An 18,333-nucleotide genomic window follows, 5' to 3' on the forward strand; every position below is an offset into this window, starting at 1 on the left:
GTTTTTCTAGCATTGGCTAAATATACGTTCATAGAAGCATTTGGTTTGGGTGGACCTATGTCACTACCCATTGATATTAAAGATTTGAACAAGAATTTCAAGAAACATAAGAGTTTTTATATGGGTAAAAACATGACCCGGCACATTCCCAAGGTGAAGGAGGTAGAAGAAATTCCAAAGAGGAGAGATATTGACGAAGTCATGCCCTTGGATTTCTTTCAAAGATATTTTCAGAATACTGTGTTTGGGATTGACAAAGCCCTAGGTACAAATGGAACCATGAATGCTTCAGGGGCATATTATGTCATAGCTTTAAATATTCAAGACCCAAATCACTATATAGGTTATGATTTTGTAGAATACATCATTGAGAGTATTCAAAAAGAAAATTATGTTGCCCAACAAGAAGAACTGAAGGGTTTCAAGTTCCCTTATGTTGCCCAACAAGGAGAACTAAAGGGTTTCAAGTTCCCTCATTACTTCCTACTCATGCGCCTTATTTTGTCAAAGAATGTTGACATATTCAATCAAAGCTTTTTTGAGTCAACACAAGAATGGGGAGAGAGGCTGCCAAAGATGGACACGAGTATGGCAAATGTATTATCCATATGCAAATGTTATCTCTTTCTATAATGACTTTGTTTATCCAATTTTGAAAATGATAGGTTGTATAATTGAAAGAGTTCCTAGAAATGTTAGGAAGATTGTTAGACCTAAATGGTGCTTTGATGTTGGAAAACAATTGACTCATCATTGGGGTAGTGTTTTCTTGTTTGAAGGGTATACTGTTATAAGAGTTTTTGGGTGTCCTCAGCCACCCCACATTTTGCCTACGTATGTTCCTGAGAAGTTAGGATTGGTAGAAATTTTCTAGCAGTTAATTTCTTTGAATAGGGAGTATTTGGGAAAGGGTGTCAAAAAGGGGACATTTTTATGCAAATGTACTAAGGTAGGGGATTTTGAGATTGGCAAGAATGCTATTCAACAAACCAATTCCTTTCTGCAAAATTATAATATGCCAATTGGGCCAGCTAGAACCTATAACCCCTGTAATGTAGTAAGGCATGCTTTGAAAAGCATGAGAGGATATAATCTGCACCCTACAAAGCCTATGTGGGAAGAGGATATTATTGCTGATGTGTTGAGTGAGGATGTCTACACGGAAAGAATGATCAAATGCAGAGACATTGTTAGCTATGAGTGAGAAATGAGAAAGGCAGACCCATCTTTTAAAGGATTTTATCCTAATGAGGAATATGGGTCAGACTGGATAAGTGTGTTGACAATTTTCATGAGTTGGTGGCTCAAGTCCCTAAGGCGATCAGGAAGAAGATTGATCCAGAGTATGTTGATGATGAATAAACAGTGGAGGTATTTGATAAAGAAGATCAATCTGAAGATGACCAGCCTAAACAAGATGTTCAAGATGTTCCTGAGAGTTATAATCCTTTCCACGTTAGGATTTCCCTTCACTTATCTTGAACTTCTCATATTTGTTGATTTCAAACTGCAATTGGCTCCTCCTCTAGGGTGGAAATTTAAGCATTTCATAGGTTCTTTGGTCGAATTTTCACAGGACTTAAGGACTTAGTGCATCTAGATGGGTAGGGTTTCCATTTGTGTAAGGATTTTGAGATCCAGTAAAAACATGCCTTGAAAATTTCTGCAATTAGACTTTAGATATCTCAACCTCAAACAAGGATTTTCTCAATTTGATTTAGGAGTTCCCTCTTTTCCAAAGATGACTTCATTAAGAACTTGGGATTCCTCACTTGGATTAAGGAGTTGTCACTTTTCTCACTTTTTCACTTGTCCTATCAACATTTTTCATTGAAATTTTTAATTTTATCTTTCTTAAAGGACTCTTGAATGGGGATCACGGCCTAGGCAAGGATTCGTTTCCATTTAGTTTCAAAAACTTTAGAATTTTCCTTCCTATTTTCACATTTGCCAAGGTCAGAAATCACAATTTGACAAGGACTTTTGCTTGTTTCTCCCTATCAAGCCCCAAAATTTCACTCTTTTTCACTTCTCATCCGTTACTCCCAACATTGAATCTTCACTTTTGCACAATGCAACTCCCTGAATTTCATCTTTAAAATCCCTTCTCCACAAGGTTTGATTTCACTACTTCACTCCTCACTCAAACTCTTCATTCTAAGGGCGAAGACCTCAAAGAGGTTGTCAAACCCGAACTAACTTAGGAAAAATTAAGCCAAAATGAGGTCCCCATTTGCAATGGGGTGTGTGTTTAAAACACAATAAGACCTTGCAAAATATCACCACAATGACATCATAGTATTCCATATTGATCTAGGAGACTCCCCTTTCACACTCTAACCACATGCTTTGTTACACTAGATTAACCTTACTCCACCGAATAGTACCACAATAGAGAAAAATACTATATCGAAACAAATAAAGTTATTTCCATACTCATATCTACATTTATATACTAAAATTCCTCAAGAAGAATAACATCTATGAAAGGTTTCAACAAGAGACAAAATTCAAAAGAAAAAAAAAACAATGATCCTAGGCAATCGGTGTCTCCAAGTCTTTGAATCTCCATGCCTTTGCACCTTCTTTCTTCAACCCTAATTTGAAGATTTTTCTTTATACTACAGCTTTCATTGCTGCATTGAACACCAGAAACACACCTATGAATTCTTCTCTCTTCTTTCATCTTTCTTCTCTTGGGAAGCTAATTGCCTACACTCTTTTGTATGTGATTTTCTAGAGCAACTTGCAATTCGTTTCTCCAACCTTGTTGTCATTTTGTTGCTTTTTGACACCATTTTAGGCTGCATTTTATAGAGATCAGAGCCCCTGTAAAGCATCACAAAGAAGCAACTAATTTTTTTCTTTCATTTCCCTCCAATTGTCTTCTAAAACTCCTCTGCTTGTGCTTGAAATTCCTTGTTAAATGCTTACAAATATGGCACCCAAGCTTGCTCCATAATATACAACACCCTTAAAAAATGAATAAGAACAAGAGCCAAGCCATGCTCTTTTGGAAATTATAGTCATTGATCTTTCATTCCAAAATTCACTAGTTTTTCCCTCCATTTTGGCACCCAAGTGAAAAATTGTGACAAGAATGGAGTGTTAAAAGTCATTTCAATAATGGACACTTACCCAAGCATCAAAATTGATCAAATATATATTAATTTTTCTTCACAAGTTCCCTCCAACATGCCAATGAGCCCTTACAAATCTTGGAATTATGATATACAATCATTTTCAAAGAACATTAAGCACCTTATCTCCCTGCGGTTTTTGAAATGCAAGCCAAATTTATTTATGTCCAACAAGATGTTAAGGTTGTAGCTTCAGTCGGATTAATTCGATCTAAGATACATTATTGTAATTGGTAAATCATCATTTCCTATAAATACTTATCCATGTAAAATAATATCTATTATTGTATATAATATAGTATATATAGTATATTTTATATATATATATATATATATATATATTATTATTTTTGTTAATATATTATTAATTAATGATGATTAAACCATAGACCTCTTCATGAGACATGTCTCCTCCTCTCATATTTATATGATATTCAAATCTGCATTTGGAACACACCTATAACAATGGCAGTGTTATTACAGTTGCAGAAAACAATCTATGTTACTAAACACAAGAGACCACAAAAAGGGTCTAAGGGGCTAAAAATGTAACCAAGGAGACTGCCAACAACAGGAGCACCAAACAGTGTTTGGGAAAGAGCAAACAAAGAGAAAACAAGAAAGAAAAAGAAAAACCACTGAGGCAAGGATGAAGATTGTCCTCGCAACACTCAACAAGTTTCTCTTGAAACTTCAACCTCACCAAAAAATCAAAAGTTAACCAATACAAAGAAAATATTTTTTGGGGTAATGCACGATTGCTTGTGATCCCTGACACTCCTACATCACATATCATGGTGTCATTCAATATATGCTTGCAGGCAAAAAAAAATTGGGTCAACCTTTTCCACACTAACTCATCGTTACCCTTATCCTTCTAACTCGGTGCATAACATAAAGTTCTACATCAAACAATAGGTTGCTTGCACCGACCAAAATGACTATCATCTCTTCCATCTAACAATCCATTTTCTCATCCTTATCATCAATCCTTACATACCATTGTATCATTTTTCTTTTGATCTATTCATTCAATTCAAAAGAGTACTCACATTCCTCAAACTAGCATATCCTCTAAGATAGGGATCATACCTCCCCTCTTGTCACCACTCATGTTCCTTCAATGACTAGGGCATCACATCACTAGTCCTACTATTCCAAAGCTACTATATTTTATTCTTATTTCAAATAAAATTGCTTTAACTAGTCACAACATTGTCTCAAAGAGGGCCAAGATGTAGAAACTTGAAAATACACATCATTCCAAAATCATCTATCACATACCCACTTTCCACTAATTGAAAAAATGACAACAATTTATATATTCGCCCATTTTCCTAAGTCCTAAATAAATAACTAAATACTTATTCTCTTATATTTCCACTTCAAATGATTTTTAAAAGTTTATTGATTAAATTTAACCATTTTTCTCTCTTACATTCCTCAAAGATCCTAGTTTATCATTAACTAATTCTTTACTCACAAAAATGAAAAACAATTTCTAAATATCCCTTTTTGTGTTTAAGTTCCATCACACCCAACTAATCTCAACTGTCAACCTCTTCGTCAACCTAGAACATTGATTAGTCTAAATCTAAAAGCTCTAAATCTACCCATCCCTAAGCCATTTATGGGACCAACTTCAAGAATACATATCCTATTGTTGTCAGCAAACACACTCCATCAATTTCAACAGCAAATCTTGGATCATAACAGCCCCTTTGGTTCAACAAAAATTATGTTGATGAATGTATTCATTTGTTTTATTCGTATTTTACAATTTCTCGCTCTAAGGTGCAATTAAGTATGAAATGAGGTTTTAAAGGTTTTAATCTTGATAATGGTTTCATATTGTTTTGTAGTTTTGTACATGATATACACTAAGATACAAGCATCGAAGTCATAAAATGAGAAAGAAAAGAGGATATATGCATCATACCTGTGATGAGAAAGCGTTGAAACTAACAATTGGTCCAGCAATATACAGAGGTGCATAAATCAAGTAACACAGGTATCTATCAAATGAATAACTCTTGAGGGATAAGCTCCTCTCCTGCAAAGGTAGGACCAATGGTGCTTTAAAATTGAATGATAGAAATTACTGAATTATACAAGATAAGGGTATGTTTCTGCCATATTCAATGTTTTTGTGACCAGAACTCTGCACGTGAAACGAATAATGACCATTCAAAGATTAATGAAATCATAGTTTAATGGACATTTGGATGTATTCAGTGAATCCAGCAAAGAATATATCTATTATCGACTATAAAGATATCAAAATGAATTATAAATTAAAACAGAAGATATAAAAATCTGGGAAGATTACATTCTTATATAGTTGAGTATTATCTTTCTAATTTAAATAGTATAGCTCTTTCAACATTGAAAAAATATTATGTCAAGTTGCTCAAAGTTTTGGAGACCTAATATGTTATCTTCATGCTATTGTAAGGTTGTACATACTAATGTGTTGTGGTTATCCTTGTTGCATAGTTGGGAACATTTCAAAGTAGTGATATCAAACACACATGAAAAAATTGCACAATTCTCAACAATAAGTAGTTTCATCATGAGAAGATTTTGCTCACAAGTTTTTCTGACTTTTACTGGCCAAGACTCAGCGAATCCGTACTATTTTCTCCATCACATGAGTATAATAGAGATTGGACATCAATCAACAAGTTCTATTTTTTTTTATGATTTCTTGTTTGCTGTCCAAGCCACAGAACAAATTTCCAAGGTATTATAAGGTCATTTGCAAGGATCTAAGTGAATTTCGAGCGGATTTGGAGCAGATTTGAAGAGGATTTCAGATTTCTTTTCCTTTCCTTTCCCTTTTTAAATCATTTTATCTCATTTCTGCTGCATCTAGGTTTACGAAACTCAATAACAGCATATGTTAAGTACTCTAAACTATTTTAGAGTGTAATGAACAAGATTAAATACCATTTCTTAACATTTTGTTTCCTGATTTGTCACTGTTTTCTCAGCAAGATTTCCTAAAAATTTTAAACAACACTTTTTCCCTTTTTTTCAATTTTCAACTATCTAAACTTGTTTAAACTAATTTAGTTTGTTTGCTAAACTTGTTAAAATATTAATTTGTATTTGTGGTTTCAATCTGTACGTGTTCGTTGATAATTTGATTGATAATGGAAAATAGAGATTCTTCTACAACGGAATCAGCTTCAATGTCTGGTAGTGCCTTAGTAGACAGGTGCCCATGTGGGTATGTAGGCACAAGTCTTAATTATTACGATAACAGATACTTTCTATTATCTTTGTTTAGTATCTAATGGTTATCTATTGTAATCTTCTGTAAATAGTAGAATATTTCTAATATTTGGTTTTATGTTTCTAGAATAGAATGCTTCTATTCTTTACGATTGTTTCTTAAAGAAACATCGTTCAATCTCTTGTATAAATTGATCTCTTGATCACTGTTAATAACAAGCAAATATTTTCCAATTATTTCCTAATATAGCTCTATACTCTAAATTTTTTCGAAAATAATTATAATTTCTTTGTTGAAATTATCTGCCTTCTATTTTTGAAATTATTTACATGCATATTTGCTTCCAACTCTCTCTATAATCCGACTAGGGTTTCCGTTCTGAGAGATTTGAATCCGCTGAATTCTAATTATTACTGGGTTTTTTGAGAGCTCAACTTGGTTGTCGTCAGATTGTTCTAGGTGCCTCGATTTTTGACTCAATTTTTGAGCTAGCTGATCCAGAAACCAACAACATATTCTTTCTAGGTTTTTCAAACTCTCTTCTGAGTCACCCTTCAAATTTTCTAGGTCTCTACTTTTTTAGGGTTGCATGTACTTGCAAGTTGTTTGCCTCCCTTAAAAATTCTAGTGGGATTTCATAATTTTTTCCCTAAAGAAAAATTTTTATGGGATTCCATAAATTTTCCCTTAAAAATTTCTGATTTTGTAATTCACAAAGTTGTGTGGGATTCATTTGTGGGTTTGTAATATTTTCCTCAAAAATTATCTGTTGGGTTTTACTGTTTTTCCTAAAAAACGAAGCTTTGTAATGTTGGGTTTTGATTGATTTTTCACCTCAAAAATCATGGCTTTTTGTGGTTTGTTTGGAACATTATGTTCATTTGCAAAGTTTTGGAGCATTATCCAAAGTACCATCAGCAGTTTTCTCAGTGGACATCCTCTACCCCAGATTCAAAAGGCTCCCGAAAGAAAAACATTCAATGCAACTATTGCCACAAGTTTGGGCACATGAAGGTTGAATGTCAGAAGTGCTTAGCTGCCCTATCTAAGCAATCTGGTTTCCAGCCCACAGCGAACAATGTCAAGCACCTTGAGCAGACAGAATCTGCCTGCTACGTTTTTTGACAACTTTGTGCTCTGGACAGATTAACCATTAAGGGAGGGTATTACGATAATAGATAGTTTCTATTATCTTTGTTTAGTATCTAATGGTTATCTTTTGTAATCTTCTGAAAATACTAGAACGTTTCTAATATTTGGTTTTCTGTTTCTATTCTTTACGATTGTTTCTTAAGGAAACATCATTCAGTCTCTTGTATAAATTGATTTCTTGATCACTGTCAATAACAAGCAAATTATTTCCAATTACTTCATAATATTAATTTTGTTTGTTTGCTAAGAATTTTATTAAAACAATAATTTGTAATTCTATGGTTTTAATTTGTATGTATAGGTTGAGAATTCGATTGATAACGAAAAGAAGAGATTCTCTTACAACTAAGTCATTTTCACGATATGTCAGTGCCTTAGTAGACACATGCCCATCTAGATATTTAGGCCTACGTCCTAAAGGGGCCAGAGATAAAGCTTGGAAGTATATCTTTAAAAGACTACAAAATAATATCGTAATTTGCATCAAGTGCGAAAAGGTAATTGATGGAAACATTACTACTTGAAATACCACTTTGCAGACATCACAAAACATGATGTGAGGGTTTGTGAGAAGAATATAGATGAAAAAAAGAGAAATTAATGTCATGGTTTCTGCCTAGGAGGATTAAAATTGTAAAATAAAAGGGCAAAACTAACCATGAGAACATGCATAGCTGAATCTCAAGGTTTTACAATCCACCTTGAAGAATAAGAAGCAGCATTTGAGGGCATAGTGGTCTCTCTATATGGCCCACATATTCAAAAATCCGCCACTGCCTCGCCCACCACATCTACTACATCCAGTTGAGCACCAAAATTGGTGCCACAAGAGCAGTCAAGTAATTATTTTGTGCATAGAAACACACCTGGAGAAAAGCCATCATTGAAAGCCACTGGGTGGAGTAAAGAGGTGCATTAGCAAGTAGATATTGCTTGTGTTGATTTTAGCTACTTCAACAACATCTCTTTCAATGTGGTGAAAAATCCATATTGACTTAATTTAGTTATGTATTGTCCCCTTCAAAGTTTGATTTCTTCTAATGGGATTTTAGAATCAGACTTAGAGAATGCCACCCAATGATTGATTCAACTTCAATTGCATTTGAAAGACTACTATCTTATATAGGCTTAAGTCATTGTTTAATTTATTTTACTCCATGTACTCTCCTTCCATTTATGCTTTATACCTATTTTTCCCCCTTTATACATTTATGAGCTGCTATGCTTTTTTCCCTTATTATTGTCCTCCTCTTTTGGTTTAATACAATGCCTATGATAAATCAAAGGTAGTGACCCTCTCCTTGATGCTTATAATATCCTCATCTTAAATTTATTTGCAAATTCTTCCCATATGATAACAAAGCGTTGAATCCATTTATTGTTTGATATGTTTAAATGTCTTTAAAGATCCAAGTTACCTCCCTTATTTTACCTTATCTGTTGCCGATAAAAAAATTTCCTGTACCCTTCTATTAACTTATACCTTGTCCACCTTTATTTTCTCTTCTTAGATTCATTGCTGCTGTATTCTTTTTATATTTATTGCTGCTGCGTTATTGTTATGTTTATTGTTGCTGCATTATTTCCTCTCATTATATTTAAGTGGCTACATCTATGTGTTTGATCCTCTTCCTTTTATATATATTTCTCCACCTTTATTCTTCTTCCCGTGGATCTCCTCCATGTTTCCCTATATTTCTTTGTGATGGTATTTATATAAACAATGGGCCACATTGTAAAGGCTGACACCTCCAATTCATGTGGGCCCCCGACTCCCTAAATGGTCATATCTATACAAGGTTTTTAATTAGATAAAATATGATCGTTCATAGATAGGAATTTATTTGGATTATTATAACTGTTACTAGATAATAGATTTATATTATTGTCTTGGATTGTATAGTGATGATATTTTATTAAATTATAGAATATTATTTGTTGAAATATACATAAATAAGATATTGTTATTGTCTCTACAATACACATTATTATTAATTAGTTTCAATTAACTATTAGATGCTAAATATATTGAGCAGATTATGAATACATTTATATATTTATTAGATGATGTTATTATGTTATCATTTGATGATATTATTATTATATTTTTGCCTAAGTTTTAATGTTAGTCATCATTTATAATCGTTGGGTCATATTCCAAGAGGGGTCATGACAGGTTACTACAAAATTGTGGCTGAAAAAAGGTTACAAGATGTCTTCTCGTGTTAAGTAGGAGGTTAGTTCACTTGTTTAGTTTTTAGATGTTTTAGTTTTATCTTTTAGTTTTGAATCTTGATAGCTTATGTTGAGTTTTGATTTTTGTAGTGTAGACTAATTTTATGTTCTTTTTTTTATTTAGAGTAATTACTATTTTTTGTTAAATTTGAGTTATTCTTTTATTGAAATTGTAGATTGCTAACAACAATTGCTGGGGCAAAAAAGGTGGTGGAAGAGAAAATAATAGAATGGAAACAATTTGGCTGCACCGTTTCCGATTGGGTGAACAAATTGCAAAAACCACACGATCGTCAATTTCTTTGTTTGTTGCAAGAATGATGTGGGGTTCTTGAAATCCATGGATGTCTTTGACAAGGTGAAGACTACTGAAATCTTGGATCTAATGTTAGAGCAAGTTGTCATGGAGGTGTGAATTGAAAAAGTAGTTTAGGGTTCTCTGATTGGTAGATGGGGATCAAACCCCAATGACATATCTTTATAAGGCCATGGATAGGGCAAAGACTCTATCAAAAAAGTACTAAAGGGAGACAGCCTCAAATTTGACTCCATATGAAAAATTAATGATAGGATGTGGTACAATCAGCTCCATCAACCCATTCATGCAGTATGGTACTTTTTGAAGCCTCATTTTTTATTCTCACTATCTATAACGTCCCCTATTAGGGTCAAGCATGAATATCACACAATTGAATCTTTTAATGTTATAGGCTTCTTCATAAGTCTATGTTTATGCTTGGAGGAAGTAATTATCCTTCCAATATACCTAATGTTATTACCATTTGATTTGTGGATCGAAAAGTATAGATGTTATCCAAGTTGCCTAGATACCATCTATGGACTCCCTCAAAGTATACAGGTCCAAGCCCGTTTCACGAAGATTTACAGAATGCTGACCCTACCCTCTAGTGGGATAAGATCCATTAGATTGGATTTATACAAGCCCCTCCTTGGTAACATCATATGCTTCTTACCAGAGATCAAATAGTTATAAAATTGGAGAAACTCTCATTTGATAATTATTTGTATGACTAAATATGAAAATTAATTCTTCCTTGAACTTAGTCCTATCATCATTATATATTTAGACTGATCATTTATTATTATCCATACAGCATAAGAAATTAATAATGATAATATAGAGAATTGCACCTTTTTCCCAATTACACTTATTAAATTATTATTATCAACTATGTACCTTATAAATCCATGTACATACCTTTGGTACTCGTAGTGATTACAAATGTTACTCCATAACCTTTGTATTAGAGATGACCAACTAGAAGTATAAGTATACTGATGATGGTTTCAAAGCAAGTGTCGCCACCTTGCTGATGACTGGTGGTCAGGCCTAATATATCGTTGATTGTTGAGGGCATGAATCAATTGAAATGTTGAATCGTTTTTGGTCTTCTTTATGAAGACTTCGCTCCTCCTTTCTTATTTTGAAAGTCATTTTGTATCCTCCTCTTTAATTCCCCCCTTAGTGGTGGGTCCACTTACCAGCGTGGCATACAAGTTGACTAATGGGATTACTTTGTTTGAAACTTGCTTTCTTTCCTCCCATCCAAGTTGTCTACTAACATTGTGAGATTTTGGTTTTTGCATCCTATCTTTCTTGTCTTGCTCGTCCAAAGGGTCAACATCACATTTATAGTGTTTGTACTCCTTGAGGGGTCGTGTTCTTTGGCACATCAATCGACATGGTGTCGGGTGACCGGTTGGTTAGTAAAGAATATCAATTTATGCTTATTTATTAGTTTGTTAATGTGTTTAGGGGTTGGTTTTTAGTTAATTAATATTTTAGTTATCACTTGGTATTTAGTTACTAATTAATTAACATTTAATGCAATTATCTGATTGGTTAATATTGATTAATATCATATATTTAGTTAATTAATTATGACTTTTATACATATATGTTATTAGTAATTATCTAATAACTCTTTATATGTTTTAAACAATTATATTAAATGCTTATTATAATTAGGGTTATTAGAATCCCTTAATTAATCGGTTAATTATAAATATTGTCTTTTACAACTTCTATTATATGATATATTCATGAATAGATTGACAAAGTGTTTATTTATTTATATTTCAACTCTTATATTCTAATATTAAATCTCATTACTAGACGGGGCATTACAGTCCTACCGTCCCAAAATTTCTTATCCTCAAGCAATTACGATTCTCATTATATTGGTTTGATATCAAAAAAATAATCTCTTGTTACACTTGTTCAGTTTCTTCGATTTAAATTCACCAATATAACCAAGAGTTGAAGAATTAAGTGTATTGAATGGTATTAGTGAATCCACTTTGATTGTTTATGTGCTAATCAAATTGAACATAAGATCAATCTTCATTTAATATTAGGCAATTGATTGAGCATAATGGATGATTGATTTATCAATTGATTTGTGTTTAATGAGTGGATGTTATATGATGACAAATCGAAGATAGATTTCATAATGTCTTGGTTGGAACAAATTTAATGAGTTGCTTAATTAATTTTAAGCCAATGTAAATTGTTTGATTGATAGGTTCATAATTGAGGGGTGACTATATGATTGATCAAAATAGTTTCAATGTCTTATTGTTGTAGTTGATAATTTGTTTAATGATATTTTTCGCTAAATGACTTAAATGATGATTGTGTAATATCCCCAATTGGGTCTATCTTAACTTTCTCACAAAATCCTCGATTAGAGTTAGGATTAGGTCTATGTGTATAAATATTATGGATAACCAATGATAAGATTTTAAGACTTCGATTTTTCTATTAAAAATCTATAAGCCTATTTTGAAATGTGAGTTCTCCGATTGTACACATAGAATGTGGTTATCTCATAAAATATGCTAAACTTTACACTCTTCTCATAATAACATCAATTTTATACTCTTTGTGTCCTTGCTATTAAATATCATCTTTCCTTATTATCTGAAATTATACTATTCCCTTTATTAATAATCTTGAATATTAAATTTTACTCCCATTTAATTATATTCAATATCTATGCTAATATATGTAAAGGTAGCAGCCTCTCTTTTCAACTTTCCTTTAATATATGCTATCCTTTAGTGGGGATATATTCTCATCCCATTTTAAACCAAGTAGTTCCCTATCTTTATATGTTTGACTTATTCAAAACCCATGTTCTTCTTTATTATATTTTTCCCTTTCTTTTTATTGCTGCACTTTTTAGAGTCTCCTTAAAACACTTTTGGCTCACCCTATATTCTTATTTTGATCCCTTATTTCCTTATCTACTTTCTACCTGTATTCCCTCCTACCACCATATATATTTATCACAGTATTTCATTTAATGCTTTCTCATTCATGGATTTCTAAATGCTTTCTAAGTGCCCAATGACAATGTAGTAGTGTATTTTGATGTACACGCATTAATCACAAATTCTTCCTTTCCTCATGGCATTATTGTTAGCCGACTGGATGGTTCCGGCGGTGTTTCTGTAGCCGACGGATTGACTGTCGTCGGTGTTTTGTATTTTGTAGTCGACGGGTAAATAGTTTGTAGCAGATGTAATGTTGTGGCCGACGGAACCCTTCGGGAAGGTTCGGCGGTAGTATTTATATCCCGTCTGGGATCATTGTAAATCATCAATCGTCTACTATTACGGATATTATCAAGCATAATATATGTCTGGCATATGCGAATAAATTCTGCTATTCTGTTCTATTGTCTATATGCATTGATTTCTTTACCAGTACGCTAAACATTTGGCATCATTGCCTTATGAATCTAGAAGGTGGGAGGAATGAAGATTAATGCCAAATCAGCTTAACAAAGATCGAAATAAGGTCAAGGAAAAAGATGGAACCTGTACTGCGCAAGAGAATTTAATTCTGGCACAACAAGCCGAACGCCGACGGAGATTTCAGAAGATTGCCGACGGAAACCGGAGCGCAAAAGAATTGTTGGAGGAGACTCAGCAGCGGGTGGAATTGGTGGACAGAGCATGGGATGAGTTCTTGAAATTGTGTTCGCCGAGGGAAGAAAATTCAGACGGAAGAGCATCAACTCGCACGGCTCGCAGTGCCGAAGGAGCACAAGTGTGGAGTGACCTCTTCGTCCGGAATAGACTTCCATGGGAAACAACTTCAAAAGATCCTTCTTCTTCACCAAGGTTCGCAGCTGTCGACACCTCCGGCGTGGGAGAGCAATCCGCCAGTGTGGGAGTGCAGTCCGCCGGTGTGGGAGAGCAGTCCGACGGTGTGGGAGTGCAAACTGCCGGTGTGGGAGTGCAGACCGCCGGTGCGGGAGTGCAGACCTCCAGTGTTGTGATGGCGGGACCCAAAGAAAAGCTACCGAAGTTTGAAGGCGATGGTACCGCCGACCCCATCCGACATTGTAAGACATGTGAGACGATCTGGCGGGCAAATGGAACCACAGATGCCAACGAATGGGTCAAGCAATTTCCGGCAACCCTACGGGGTGTGGCGATTGATTGGTTTTCGGATACGGATCCACAAAAGTTGAATACCTGGGATAACATTAAAAAGGTGTTCTTGGCGAAATTTAAACTCTTGCGAGATGATAATGAAATCGTAGCAGAGATTTTCAATACCAAACAGGGGAAGCACGAAACTGTCCGCGTCTACGCCAGGAGATTAAAAGACTTAATAAACAAAATGGAAAGCAAGCCAACGGACGAATTGCAGAAAAGATGGTTCGTGGACGGCCTACGATCGAAGTTGCGGAGGAAAATGAAAATTGTGCCACCGTCGTCATATGTGGATGCGTATAACAGAGCACTGGATCTTGAAAGTGAATAGAAGACAAAGAAGAAGAAAACTAGCTCCTCTGATTCTGATGATGACGAGCCTACCGGAGATGATAGCAGCGATGACAAAGGTAGCAGCAAGAAGGTTCGTGCCCTACAGAAGGATATGGTTCACATGATGAAGGAGTTTAAAAACATGCAGAAGGAGCCAAAAGGCAGTGAACTATGGTGCACGGAGTGTAAGACCAACGGTCATACTAAAGGATCGTGTCCAAAGAACCAATTTTGTGACATCTGTCAAATCATGGGCCATTCAACAAAGGACTGTCCCTTTAACATGAAGACAAGAGGATCTCCACAGGTGCTTCTTATGCAGCAGGCTTCCCCGTCGGGCAGTAACAGAAATGCAAACATTGATGATGCCACATCCGAAGGGTACAGGAATAATAGCAGAGGGCAAAATAACAACAATGCAAACAATAACAATATTAATGGGAGTCGAAGTCGAACTCATTATGATGCAAACGGACGGCCAATCGTTCAATGCCGAGCATGTAATTTGTGGGGTCATTTTGCGCGGGATTGTACAGCGGCAAACACACCGAAATTATTATGCAGATGCAGACCTGGCGATCACGAAGATTCCAAGTGTCCAAAGTCTAGAGTAAACTTGATCACTGTCGGCACAGATGTAGAGGAGGTTCTGGCAATTACACGGAGGCAAGCGGAGGAAAAAAGAAAATTGGGGGAAATGCAGGCGGAAATTGGAAAGGCATCGTCGGCAGGGACATCTCAGTTGAAGGACATCACCGGCACCTTAGCAAAGACCTTTGCAGAACAAAACATTGTACGGCAGATCTTACAAATGGAGATACCGGTAAAGATAAGTGACCTCCTTCTCACAATGCCCCAGTTACGAATGGCCATTCTGAATCATACACCGTTTTCGAAAGCAACGGAGGACACAAGAAGGGACAGTAGGGAAGTGATGACAACAGACCCAGTGCTGCTGGCACTCACCTCCGGACGGCATCCGACAGTCGTCGAGATGGGGATTTTGGGAAATGTTTTGACAGAGACAATTGTTGACGGAGGGTCCGGCGTGAATGTCTTACCGGAGGATACCTGGAAGAAGTTGGGGAAGCCGACGCTGTGACCACCTACATTCCAGTTGCTCACAGCGGACCAATACGGGATCAAACCGTTAGCAACCTTGAGGGCACAACCGGTAACCATTGGTATGCAACCATTTTTATTGGATTTCGTAGTCATTCCATTGAAAAGAAAAGGATATGATGCTATTATGGGATAGGATTGGTTGGTGCAAGCAAAAGTAAAACATGATTGGAAACGAAATACCCTATCAATGGAGCGCGGAGGCAAAAGATTCATAATTGACCTGCACATGCAAATGGTTGGCGAGGAGGCAGCATCGTCAGATTCTGACAGTGAAGGCGAGAGTGATGACGAAGGAAAGAGGAGAATGGAACCGGATGAAGGAGTATTGAGACTTGACGGAGGATCGAATGACGACGACCTGGACTCGGTGAATGGCCTTTACCACTGGCAGATAGAAGACTACGAACTCTTTCCGAGTTGTAATATACTAAGGGTCGACGAAGGTGAGAAAAAGAAGGAAAACAAATGTCCGAAGGAATGCAGAGAAGCGGAAGAAGGAAAAGCTGCCATGGCTGAAGCTGAGGGGAAGAACATATAGTCTGAACACAAAAAAACGAAAGATCCCATTGTTCGGTACATGGTGAATGGACCGCGCGGAAAGAAAAGGTTACACCGCGGCATAAAATTAGTGGAAGGGCACCGACAGCAAGGAAATAATCCAGTTGCGCGACGACCGCAGGCACAGTGGGCGACGAAGGTGGCACAGAACAGACGTAAGACGTACGACAATCGGAATGAAATCAAAGTGGAAAAATTTAAGGCCAGATGGCTTGGACTATATCAGATCCGGGAGGTCGGGGACAATCGAGTGGTAAAGTTGGGAACATTGGACGGGCAAGAGGTACCTCACGCAGTCAACAAATCCTACCATGCCAGGAAGATGTCGTCACCGTCACAGAATGATCAGATGATTCCCTTGTTATCGTCGTTGCAGAATGGCGACGCCTGGAGGCAAAATTGAGGTGCTATTAGGGATTGGCGGACATTATTCCGTGCAGATCAAGCCAATAGCCGATATCAAATGAAGTTTTTTCTATTACCTCCTTGAGTCGTTCGAACGGAGGCTTAGGGAGAATCGATTCTGTGTGCCATGACAAGCTGGCGAAACAATAACAGACAAACAGAAGTGACGGGTTGCTAAAAAAAAAAAAACCGACGACAAATTCAAGTTGTTCAAAATGAGTTACATATGATGCCAAAGGAAAGGGGATGCATCCGTGGTTGCCAAAAAGGTGTAGAATCGGCAGAAAATGATAAAGATGGTGTGCTCCGTGCATTTCTGTGTGGGTACAGGAATAAGTTGCGGATATCAATCGTGGGAGTCTGACCAATTGAGAAGAGTTGAAGTTGCTACAGGCATGGACGTTCTATGTACCAGAGGCAGTGGGAGCAGGTGTTGGTTGTGAGGCTGTCTTGGTGGATGTGTAGAGAGCTCGGGAGGAGCTGATCATCCAGTTGGAGGCAATGCAGCGACACTTGGCTCGGGGTACCGAGGAGTTGGACAGAGAAAGCAGTACGGGTGGCTATCAAGGTCAGCTTGAGGAGGCAGTATTGTGTTAGCAGAGGCTACAGGCACGGGATGAATGTGGAAGTGATGGGACAGAAGCATATTTTTCTCATTGCAGTTAGTTCATTAATGTATTTTGTTTGTTAATTTGTCTCAAATATTTTGTTAGTCGTCAGGAGACGACTGTTTTTTTGGGGGGGATGGTGTCAGCCAACTGGATGGTTCCGGCGGTGTTTCTGTAACCGACGGATTGACTATCGTCGATGTTTTGTATTTTGTAGCCGACGGGTAAATAGTTTGTAGCGGATGTAATGTTGTGGTCAACGAAACCCTTCGGGAAGGTTTGGCGGTAGTATTTATATCCCGTCTGGGATCATTGTAAATCATCAATCAGCTACTATTACGAATATTATCAAGCATAATATATGTCTGGCATATGCGAATAAATTCTGCTATTCTGTTCTATTGTCTGTATGCGTTGATTTATTTACCAGTACGGTAAACAATTATATCTTTTTTTATTTGCCTGTCATTCGAGGTTATTTCATGCAAACAATATTTTATTTCTGTTTTTCATGTCTGCTCCCTTATAGCTCCCCTTATTTTGGTTCATTGTATTTTTTAGACATTCCCCTTTTTTTTTTTATTATTTAATTATGATGATAAAACTAGGTGAGAAGAATTATTGGATTACATGTCATAAGGACATGCAATAAAATTACATGCAATTCATCTTCTCCAACGACAAAGATGAAATGTTAAAAAACTATTAAAAAAAGGCAGAGAAAGTTGGATCAACCCTTGAAATTGTCAAGGAAAGCCTTATATTTAGCAATACAATCACGAACCATGGGAAGATTTGCTATGTTCCCCCAAGTTTCCGGGACGAGGATGGCAAGAGACAGAGGGACGGGTTTTTGGGACGACAAAAAAAATTGCCGATTTTGGGGACAGTTTTCTAGGACAGCAAAAAAATTTGCCAATTTTGGGGACAAAGGGGGACGGCAAATGGGGACAGCTATACAACAATGGGGAAAATTTTAAATATAGAGAGAAATTTAACATATTTATATGAAAACATCAATAAAGCATGTACTTATACATAATAGAACCTTAAAATATAAGAATCAGTA

The 18,333-nt window shown here is 36.1% G+C and overlaps 1 protein-coding gene across 5 annotated transcripts in view; it reads right to left on the minus strand.

Annotated features, from left to right (window-relative positions):
• Nucleotides 1-18,333, minus strand: part of LOC149565332 (MBOAT (membrane bound O-acyl transferase) family protein) — a 221,210-nt gene that overhangs the window by 148,252 nt on the left and 54,625 nt on the right. For all 5 annotated transcript variants that reach the window (XM_089818853.1, XM_089818854.1, XM_089818852.1 and 2 more), the window contains exon 9: nt 5,080-5,193. In XM_089818853.1, coding sequence (XP_089674979.1) covers nt 5,080-5,193 — 114 coding nt within the window. The remainder of the gene's footprint in view (nt 1-5,079; nt 5,194-18,333) is intronic.

Source organism: Cupressus sempervirens, chromosome 3 (genome assembly GCF_028749045.1).
Source record: "Cupressus sempervirens isolate cs-2001-9-10 chromosome 3, ASM2874904v1, whole genome shotgun sequence".
Lineage (NCBI taxonomy): Eukaryota > Viridiplantae > Streptophyta > Pinopsida > Cupressales > Cupressaceae > Cupressus > Cupressus sempervirens.